The 12,115-nt window shown below is 33.3% G+C and overlaps 1 protein-coding gene across 4 annotated transcripts in view; it reads right to left on the bottom strand.

The window, feature by feature from the left end:
* Positions 1–12,115, bottom strand: part of LOC140449253 (guanylate cyclase 32E-like) — a 458,979-nt gene that overhangs the window by 158,511 nt on the left and 288,353 nt on the right. For all 4 annotated transcript variants that reach the window (XM_072542462.1, XM_072542460.1, XM_072542461.1 and 1 more), the window contains exon 9: positions 8,140–8,295. In XM_072542462.1, the coding sequence (XP_072398563.1) occupies positions 8,140–8,295 (156 nt within the window). The remainder of the gene's footprint in view (positions 1–8,139; positions 8,296–12,115) is intronic.

Genomic DNA, 12,115 nt, shown 5'->3' with positions numbered 1-12,115 from the left:
GTCAATATATTTCATCAAGCGGTGTTCTAAAACCGTTATTTCCTTTTTGTAGTTTATATTCTTAATTGGACGAAACGTACTAACCATTTAGTTTTACAACTGATGGTAGTAACGCCAGCCAACAGATGTTACGATAAATATTATGACTCATAAAACTGTAAACGTATTATTTCTAATTCTATTCTATTTTAGTAAGTTCCCGGCTCAGCTGAAAAAAATGTCTGCCTTCCATCCTTTTCGAGAGGGTCGCCGTCCGAATTCGAAAGGATTCTCGGATAACGGTATTTTATATTTAAAGAGGAAATTTTGTTGAAAACAGTTAGTTCTAGTTCTAGTTTTGAATATCGAGTTTAAATTGTAAGCCGGAAATAAATATAAATAGATATTGTGAAATAAATTAGGGAATATTTTAATAAAGACTTTAATAAACTTGTAAGTGTTATACATGTAGAATCTTTGATAATAAATAAAGACAATAAATTAGATTAATAAAAATACTACACAGAACTTCAAAGTGCAGATCCACCACTTATCTCATTGACAAAAATTGGCAATACATTGGCAAATGTATTTTTCTGATAAAAAAAAGACTTTGTTTCTTCTTTTTTGTTTTCACAAATCCTTGTTTCCAGTTTCGTTTTACATTGAAATAATAAGTGTTTAGTTATGGTTTTACCTTTTTCAAAATAGCTATCAGCAAAATTTTGGATCTCAGAATACCGGCGTTAGCAGTATATTATATGTGTCTTGTTCATTATAAAATATTGGAGACACATTTAGATATATCCTTTTAGAAGAGAGAGTGTTAATATAAAGTGATTTCAATACACATGTGAGTCAATAAGAAAGATATGGAGAAGGCTAAGAATATAAAGCAATAGATGAAGGGCTGGATAACACATTATCCCAAAGAGAGAAAGTTAACTTATTAATAAAAGATGATGCAATTAAATTAATTGAATAAAGTTTGAGTGAAGATACCTAGTTGTGGTCTAAAAAAGTTCAAAAACAAATAATTGTGTCCCAAAAGAAATGCATAAAATTCATAATTTTGTTTCCGATAGAGCTTGGAAAAAACACAAAACAGCTCGATTTGAATTTTTAAATTTTAACATTTTTGTTGCCCGTTTAATGTCTTTCTGTTAGATTTATCAACTTTATGACGTTATCGACTTTTTTAATGGAACACACTATATTTATTTAAAGAATCTCTTCAGGTTTTGACTCTTCTTTTTTAATTACTTTATGAAATATTCGAGAAAATATTTTAAAGTGTATTAGGAGGAAAGTGTCAGAAAATAAAAGACAAATAATATAAGAAAATACATTGTAATAAATTAAATATCTAAAATGATCACCATTAGCTATCTAATAATGGCCAATTTGATGTTCAATGTGAATGATGTTCCAGTGACAATCTGAATTATATTGGGAGAGATATTTAAAATTTCGTCTCTAATGCGTTGTTTTAGCTCATGGATATTGTGAGACATATTTACATAGATTTGCTTTTTAAATAACCCCGCAACCAAAAGTCTAATGAGGTTAGATGCGGAGAACTAGACGGCTACTAAATAAAGCCTCTTCTACCTATCCATTAAATTGGAAATATTTCTTGACGATAATTCCACACATTTTCTCTAAAATGAGGCGGAACACCGTCAGATGATACATCACAATAATCTTCATTAGAAAAAGTGATTGCTAGGGCTGGGATAAAGTAAAACCTTAAAAGTCTAAAAATGCTACAATGCTAAAAGTGCAACAAAAAATTTCACTTAAAAATAAAAATCGACTTGTTTTTGTGTTTATTTTTTAAACTCGACCAAGAACAATATTATGAATTGTATGCCTTACTTTAAGAACAGTGTGTTAACAGATATAAAACTTAGAAATACCTTTCATATTCTAAATGACTTCCGAAGCCCACTTTAGTACAATGTTTTACCTTTTACAATGTTTACAAGCAGAAGAATAAGTTACTAAATAGTTTAGTTCTGATATTATCAGTGTATTCTGAATACGACAATACCTACTATAAATACTCTTCACAAAACAACGCGCTGCGCCAATTAGATTGCATTTTGGCAATAGGTAAAACTCCCCAAAAAAATTACCTAGCGAAATATATAGATGACAAGCACGACGCTGAGTTTTAAACTCTTGTTATTGGTCAGTAACTAAAGTTAAGGATAAAATATGATTGGTTAAGGTAAAACAACCCCATCGAGTGGAAAAGCCACTCGATGGGAAAAAGGAATCAAAATACCTAGGAGTCATCATGAATAAAGGATTAACATTTAAAAACACGTAGACGCCACAATACAAAAAGCAAACATAGTAAAAGCGTCAATAAGAGTACTAGCAGGAAGAAAAAGTAAACTGCGCATGAAAACAAAAATAAGGTAAATAAATAGTAAAATTCTTCCTATAATAACATATGCATCTCTCGCATATGGACACATATGCAACACTCCAAAAAAGAAAATACAAGGCACACAACAGCAGACTAAGAGAAGCAGCCAACGTACCGAGATACGTTGCCGAAATATTCCTGTTTAGAGAACCAAATCAGAGTGCCTGAAACAATGAAAGATAAAGCCAGGACAAAGTTCGCAGAACTGGAGAACCATCCAAGTCACATAATGGGAGAGATCATGAGATACGACGCTTTCCACCGATGGAAGCACAAAAGACCCAAACAATAAATAGTGGAATAAAAATAAAATAACATCAAAGAGAAAACAAACAAAAATACCAAAGAGAAAACAAAAATCACCGGAGAGAAAATAAAACAAAAACAATAACAACACACAAAAGTGGATAGTTCGTAGCTCTATAAAATCGTGGCCCAACATAATGTAGGCTCAGGTAATTTGATTAAATTTATACAAATACACTAATTATGACTTTATTTTTCAGGACATCCTACAACAAAAATTACAAAAAACACAAAAAGCGGCTTCAGTCACCAAAAAAATTACAAAAATTACCAACAAAAAACCGGCGAAAGCCACAAAAAAATATTAACAAAAACCATAAAAACCAAGGCATATAGGGCTTAACTCCTTGAGTACCAAGTCTTTGAACTGCGCCCAGCCTAGAGCGGTGACTTGAGGCCCAAGTAAGCAATTTTAGATTCGCAGATAAGTCACATGAATATAACTAAAGCCTGAAGCTAGCCTGAATTTTAATCGAATAGGGTACCATGTTGGAGTTCTATTACCGAGGACTGCCACATGAAGAACATTTGGCTGATAGTTGTTCCGTTATTGCGCATCAGAGTGTTATAGGGGGGAAAGGGATGATCTGGTGCGGAATGGAGTGTTTAACTTGAGTCAATACACCCCCTTAGGGATGAATATGTCTTACAGGCTAGGTTTAATTAAATTACTTGCTTGCTACCTTACTTAGTTCTACTTTTTCATTTGTAGGATATAAAAGGAATAACTTTTATAGGAACCTATAATTTCATTTGTCGTAGAAAGTGTATGTCTCAATTGCATAGGAATTTTTCTATTATATCTTGAATAACGAGCAATAAGCTCTTGAGGATTGATATTAAAACAAAGTATCTGTCGTGATCAGTTTCAACACCGATCGGGTTATAGCGGTACTAACTGATGATCTACGCTGGATATTTTTTAAGTCTTTTTGGTAAACTGACGCGGATTTTAGATTAAGTAAACCTTAAAATTCTAACTTCTTATCATAATCCTTATTTACAGCTACAATGCATCTGACCAACCCAAAAACACTATTTAGGTTAATGCTTTTGGGCGGATGCGGAAATTCACAACTTAAAAATCCTCGGAAATAAGGAGATTTAAATTTCATAACTACCAAAATGGTGATAATGCTAATTGGTAAAATGAAATTTGTTATCTACCGTTTCAATGAATTCTTGCGGATTATTGACATTTTATATTGTTTTACTGAAAATGCCAAGACGTGTTTTAGATGTAGATACTCTAATTTGTAACATACCTAATCTACAAGTACTTTACTACGAAAAAAACAATGGTGGTCCTTAAAAATCAGTAACTAACGTATGGTCCTAAAGTTTTTGAAAAAATTTCACCTGGTCTGATTGAGAAGCAAAATGCATTTAACCAAGAAGGCCATGGAATTTAAATGTCATCAGTTATTGACATTTAATAAACAAAGCAGAATATTTTGGTTTGTGCTCTGCAAAATGTCTTAAAAAATTGATATTCGTCGAGGTGTTGATAACATGGTTGGGCGAATGGGCCAATTTATCGCACAATCAGAGAATGTGAAGAAGGGATACCATGTGTTAACTTGCGTAAAAGTGGTCGACCGCGGATTTTGAACCATATAAGAGAGGCAAGACTGATTGAAGCAGTTAAGAACAAAATTGGGGTCTTACAGCGAAAACTGGCCAGAAGATTTTATGTTGGAAAGACTACAGTATACAGGACCCTATCGAGTAACAATATTATCTACCGGAAAAAAAGAAAAGCTCCAAAATACACAGAGGATCAATTAGAGAGAATTCCGAGATGTTGCCGCGCGTTAAGGCGAGTGCATTTCGTCAACAAGTTGATCGTGATGGACGATGAAAAATATTTTACTTTGTCCACCTCTGAGATGAAGGGTAACGATGGGTTTTACACGAACGATTACGAAAATGTACCTGATGAAATAAAATTCAAAAGTAAGAAAAAATTTGAGGACAAAATTTTGGTATGGTGTGCAATTTCTGAGGCTGGCTTTATCTCACAGCCCTACATTGGTGTTGTTAGAGGCGAAGCCTTAAAGGCAAATATTTATATTCAAAGATGTCTCTCTAAATTGCTTCAGTTTGTGAACACACATCATGCAAATGATCAAATAGTCTTTTGGCCAGATCTTGCTTCATGTCATTACGCGAGGATCACAAGGGACTGGTACGAAACTAACAACATTACCTTTGTACCGAAAGCAGACAATCTCCCCAACCTACCTCAGGCTCGTCCAATTGAAGAGTTCTGGGCAATATTAAGTCGGAAAGTCTATAATAACGGATGGGAAGCACAAAATCAGGAACAGTTAAGACGCCGCATATATACAAAAATTAGAGAAATTGACGCCGAGGTCGTCCAAAGGATGATGCAACGTGTCAGGGGAATTATTAGGCAAATCGAAAATAATGGTCCCTTGTCTGGTTTAGGACCATACGTTACTGCAACGAGCACTACACGTGCTCGTTGTACGTGATATAGATACTTAAGGAATAAGAAAATTAAAATTAAAATTTGCAATAAAAAATGAGAAAAGTAAACTTGCGGAATACGATTACCGCAAAACTCGCCTGTCACTCAAAAAGAAACATGTGACTTTATATACAATTTTTATAAAATATAAGCGGGAATTTGCTGACATATGGATAATAGAAAAACGGTTTGTGAAAAAGTTGTTGTTTGTTGTATACTAGAAAATTGGGTTTCTTAGTAAATATACCAAATGAAAAGTAGAAGGGACAACTCTTATATATTTAGATGAAACGGGCAATTTATAAGGGTGCAACCAAGCATACTGGTGGTGAAGAAGGCCGGCTATGTAGAAGGTGCTAATTTAATATTCTCGTCTACATAAAAACAGTGAATATGATGACAATATAATAACGAAAATGTTTGTGAAATAGTTACGTGAAAAACTTCTCCCCGGATTAAGTGAGTCCAGCGTAATTGTGTTAGATAATGTGCCTTATAACAACAAATTCGTGAAATGTAGACAAAATTAAAGAATTGTTGACAAATGAACGTATACCGATTGCACAGCATTTATTAAAATCTGAAATATTATGTTTGGCAAAACAACATCCAAAACTAAAAATCTTTGTGGTGGATAAGATTATTCAAAGATATGGTCATTAAGTTTTACCTCTTGGACCAAACCACTAGATACCAGTTTAGTCCCATGGAATATATATTTGGAAATAATAATACTGTCGAAATGATTTTGGAACTTTTAATTTCCAATTCCCAAGTATGACAGAACTATATATTTATAACTATAACTTTAACTATATATTTTATTAAATGTAATTTATTTGAAATCGAATTTATGTCGTTAAATTTGTAAATAACAATATAAAGAATTTATTGTACATATTATTAAATATTGTCAGCAGTGCGGTCGCTTTAACATATCACTTAAATTGTTTGTGACTTTATACAAAACAATTTTTGTACCATTGGAAGCGGCTCTCAGCAACAAGATATCGTTTGTGATTAAGAAATAGTTCTTACAAATTTTAAATAGACTCTTCTTTTGTTATTCAGCTTAATAATTTAGAGAGCACTTGGATTTTTAGTAAGAGTAATCCTAAACCCTTGTAAATTCATCGAATAGACTTATTTAGTGGAAAGTACAACACAAAGATTTAAATTTCTTATTGTGTGTGTATGTGTGTTTAGATTAATGACCTTGGTTTAGACCAATTGGCCAGCTTAAAATTTTAATAAAAATATGATTTCCATAGACACAATTTCCTAGCTTTAGCTGAGATGCATTATATTTTATTAAATACTTATGATAACTAATACTAACTACTAAAACTAAATACTAATACTAACTATTACTAAAGAAAATGTCACTACATCACAGCACCTATGTCTGTTAAGTTAGCTTATCCATTTTATAAGGCCAAATTCAGGCCAAAACTATAATTTATTGCTAATTTATTACGGAAAGAAAAAAATTATTGTAGCCGTTTGCAAGAAAAATGGAGTATGCTAGCTTTACAGTAAAGCTAGCATAGCCATACCTATATCTCGACAAAGAAAAGGGGTACGGAGCACATCTTGGCGGCATAGTTTATTGCTAATTAATTGCTGTTGAATGGTATATTAACCAATCTCCAACAGCTACCTCATCATCCCCGAGCTCAAAAAACTCCCCCGAAAACCCGAGATATCGGCCAAAAGGAGAACCGCAAGGAATTGACTGCTTATTTTTTGTCAAAGTTTTATACCAAGAAACAATTTATTGCTGCAACCGTTACCGAGACACTATTTTTTTTTAATTTACGGTAAAGTTAGCATAGCCATAGCTATATCTCGATAATGAAAAGGGCTACAGGGCCCAAATTGGTGGCATATTTCATTACTAATCAATTGCTGTTGATTTGTTAATTAACTAATCCCCAAAAACCCACCTCATCATCCCCTAACACAAACGTCACCACGGGAAATTGAGATATTGGCCAAAAATGTCTTATTCTATCGACTTATGCTAGAGTTACTGCAAAAAGTTAAATAATGCACTTATGCAATAAATTCCCATACGATGATTGATATACACCAAAAACTATATAGCTCACCATTTTGCACCCCGCGTCCACACCATTTTACCCTCACACCATTACGCGCCCACACCATTTAGCGCCCACAATATTTCTCGCTTACACCATTTTGGCCCACACAATTTCACGCCCACACCATTTTAGCCCACGCCATTTTGCGCCCACACAGAAATTAGTCTATTAGAATATTAGAAAAGCCTGAAATAGTTCACCAATCGGAAGCAGAATACATGGACACAACACAGCAGAAGTAGATCCACTGGAAGTGGATGACGACGACGTTTTTTTTAATAAGAATTTAATGTGTATATCATACACAGAAATACACGACCATTTGTAATTCTATTTTTTTTGCTTTACTTCAAAATATTGAACATATTAACAACCAGTCAAAATATTAACAAAAAATATATAAAATCCGAGCGCTGACTCATCGTTCCGCTGGAATTGTTTAAGTTTAAGCTTTTTTATTGAAAATCATTCTGATCACAGTCAGTCTATTTGTTATCAGTTAACGCCAACATGTTAACTTTAAGTCATTCTAGAATAGCAGCATTTCTGACCACTCTGGTTTTCACCGGCTCATATATAATTCAAAGTAGGAGGAAAAAATAGAAAACCATAATTTAACATCAAATTTAAAGTATTTTAAATATAGAGGAAACTACCATTACGATTATTTGACATGAACAATAATGGTAAACATATTAAAGTACGTAATAAGTCAATTACTCAACTACTTAATAATTTTAATACTAATCCTTAACCCTCGTATAGCTAAACCCGTTATAGGTAATTACAAACGTTATTTTATCATTTTGCAGACTTACCGGAAGTGCTGACATTTTGTTACTTCCGTTCGATTTGTACTGGAAATATCCAACTGGTTGCATACTCATTCTGATTGTGCCATTCATCTCTTTGTCGTCGAGAAGTGCCACTACCGTAAAATTTCCCTCTGCATCGCCATTATCGTCGATGAAAACCTATAAAATGTAGAATTATGTATATTGATAAAAGTAAAAAAACCTATTCATATTTCTATCTTTAACTGTTAGTGTTATGTTAAAGAACGCTCATTAAAAAGTTTTTTAGAAATTGGTATTGAATTTAGCAAATGCGTCTAGAAACAGTATGTAAGAGTTTAATTTGCCATTGACAGTGGTTTTAAGTTTTATTTCTGAGACAACTTTATTGGAGAATAGTTTGTTTAATGACATTAAATCTACTTTAACTTGACAACCGCTTAACTTTTACTTAACGACAAATAGTATAGCATAAGATTTCCTTTCCATATAAACACATATTCCATTAATCCGTAAACTAATTTTCGAAACCAAGTTCAGATTTCTGCTTTAATCTGTGCCTTCTAAAAATTGCAAGGCAAAACAGACGTTGATAAATATGTTATTAGAGACATGGGTCCAAAATTGTTACGATCAGAAGAAGGATGTGTTTCTATGCTTTTTAGATTACCAAAAAGCGTTTGATCGTGTACAACACCACAAGTTAATGCAGATCCTCAAGAAAGTTGATACAGACCAACAAAAAGACATAAGATGCATTGAAAACTTGTACTGGCATCAAACGGCACAGTTAAAAATAGACAATTATAGATCCAAACCCATACATATAAGAAGGGGCGTTTGACAGGGATGTGTGCTTTCCCCCATTTTATTTACCATTTATTCGGAAGCCATCCAGAAGTCTTTGGAGGATGCAAAGATGGGAATCAAAGTGAATGGAGAATTGATCAACAACATATGATATGCTGATAATGGTGTCTTAATTTGTGACAACACAGTCGATCTTCAACAACTTGTCACTATAATCGGAGAATACAGTAAGCGAATGGGATTAGAGATTAATACCAAAAAAACCAAATTTATGATCATCTCCAGAAACTTGGATGCACTTAAAAACTCCAGCATAACACTGAATACTAAGTCCATTGAAAGAGTGAGTAAATTTAAATACCTGGGATCGTGGCTTTTTGAACACTGGGCATCGGACAGGGAAGTAAAATGTCGCATTGAGCAAGCTCGACAAGCTTTCGTAAAATTCACGAAGGTACTGACTTGTTCAGAGTTCGATCTTCAACTCAGACTAAGGTTTACTAAGTGCTACGTGTGGTCAGTGCTGCTATATGGCGTAGAGGGCTGGACACTCAAAACGAGGGATATAAACAGATTAGAAGCTTTCGAAATGTGGCTCTATCGCCGTATCCTAAAAATACCATGGACAGCGAAAATCACAAATATAGATGTCCTTAAAAGAATAAACCACGAACGCCAACAACCAAAACCATCAAGAAAAGGAAAACGGCGTATCTAGGTCACATCATGCGAAATGAAAAATACCAGTTCCTCCAACTTATAATCGAGGGTAAAATTGAAGGCAAGAGAGGAATGGGACGCAAGAAAATGTCCTGGCTCCGAAACATAAGGCAATGGACAAGGATTAACGACATACAATATCTGATACATATTGCAAGAAATAGAGAATTAATGGAAAATGTGATCGCTAACATCCATTAGTGGATTTGCATCTGAAGAAGAAGAAGAGACATGGGGAATTTAAAATTGCATTCCACAACATATCTCCTCAACTAAGCAAAATTCCTTAGCGAATTGGTTTCTCGTACTCATAAAGGGTAAATCAGAATAAAAAGAAAAGACAGTTAAGATTTGATTTCACGTACAGGTCCTTTGTGTATCAGATAATACGTATTTCACACTAAAAGGGATCTTCGGAGCAGCTATTCATAACCGCTCTGAACGTAAAAATAATCTTTCCTGTCATATTAGAAGCAACTGTAAAATGGCTTCGATCTGGACGCAATAGCGACATCTGATATATAAATCCGTAAACCAATTTTCGAGACCAAGTTCAGATTTCTGCTTTAATCTGTGCCTTCTAAGAATTGCAAGGCAAAACAGAAACACAAAGGTACTGTACGTGAAATCAAATCTCAACTGCCTTTTCTTGACATATTTCATTATATCTTATCATGATAGTAATAGTGTCTTCCTATAAACTCCATTATAAGTGAGTGATGGATTCGACCGTTACTTGATGGAAATTAATTTTATATAACATAAAACACTGAAATTCAAAACTTCCACAAAATTTATTATAATATAATCTTTAACTGAATAGGTTGAGGAGGGGAGAACTGTTTGCCTCAAGTTGGTCATTCAAAATTATGTCTGTATTTTTTAATTTATTTTTTTTTCCATTCTTCTTCTTCTTCTTCTTCTTCGGTGCCTTATCTGGTCTGGATGTTGGCGATCATCAAGGCTATCGTGGCTTTGTTGACAGCTCCGCGGAGGTCATCCCAAACCATTGTCGGAGGTTTTTTAACCACGAGATACGACGGCGTCTGGTCCTCTCCTGCCAAATACCCATAAATTCTAATAAAAATAGATTAAGGCCTTTATTTTGGATGTGAAGAATTTGAAATTCGTCTTTAAAAGAATGATTATGATCTAGAAGGTGAAGTGCATATGTAGAATCTGTTTTTTTTTGTTATTGAAAGCCCTTTTATGTTCTGTGTTACATATGCAAATACACATTTGTAAATATATACAAATAACAGTGCAGTACTTATAACGGGTAATCCTCTAAGCCCATTGCTATCAGGTATTTGTATGGATCATCTAGAGATAAAGATTTCAAAACATCTTGTATTCAAACAATTTTTATATTGGTGGAGCTACGTAGACGATGTACTGGTATGTTTTACAGGAACTAACAGGCAACTTGACCAATTTTTATCCTACATTAATTCACTCCATAATTATATTGAATTTATAATAGAAACAGAACAAAATTAATCCATAAATTTTTTAGATTTAAAAATAAGCGGACTTAAAAATAAAGATGAGTTCTCCATGTTTCATAAACCTGCCCATACTGATACGACTATACATAATTCATCATCCCATCCTACACAAAGTAAATTGACAGCCGACCATAGCATGTTTCATAGATTAGTAGAATTTCCGATGTTAAAATACAACTTTGAGATATAATTAAATATCTTTAAGCAAATAGCAGTAAACAATGGGTACAATAAAAAAATAATTGATAAAATTTTAAATCAAACACTACCTAAGAAAGCCCTGAAATTGGTATTTTTACCACCAGAGAAATAACGCAGTACATTCTGCTCGATTACATATACAGGCAAAATATCAACAAAAATAGCCAAACCCATAAAAAAGAAAGGAATAACACAAGCTTTTAGAACAAACAACAACTTGGCAAATATATTAAAAACAACAAGAGCCAAAATAAAAAGCACTTACACAGAGGTGTATATAAACTAAAATTTTGCGGTAGAACTTATATCGGTCAAACTGGTAAAACTTTTAACAAACTTATAGCAGAGCATAAAAGGGCTTTCAATAACAGAAAAACAGATTCTACGTACACACTTCACCTTCTGGATCCTCTTTTAATGACAAATTTCAAATTCTTTACATCCAAAATAAAGGCCGTAAGCTATCTTTATCAGAATCTATGGAAATTAACAAATTAAAAAATACAGTCATAATTCTGAATGACCAACTTAAGACAAAAAGTTCTCCCCTCTCAACCCATTCAGTTTAAGTCTATAAAGTGTAAATACATACCAAAAATAGATAAATGCACTCTCTGAAACAGGTGTAGTGCTAAGAAATTATAATAAATTTTGTGGAAATTTTGAAAACAAAGTTTTCAGTGTTTTATTGTTATATCCATTACAAGTCATATAGAAAAATCAGAATAAAAATTCGACACAGTAAGTATTCGGTGTAATAT

This window comes from Diabrotica undecimpunctata, chromosome 1 (genome assembly GCF_040954645.1).
Source record: "Diabrotica undecimpunctata isolate CICGRU chromosome 1, icDiaUnde3, whole genome shotgun sequence".
Classification (NCBI taxonomy): domain Eukaryota; kingdom Metazoa; phylum Arthropoda; class Insecta; order Coleoptera; family Chrysomelidae; genus Diabrotica; species Diabrotica undecimpunctata.
Note: the sequence above shows the minus strand (reverse complement) of the source record. Positions and strands in the feature narration are given on the sequence as shown.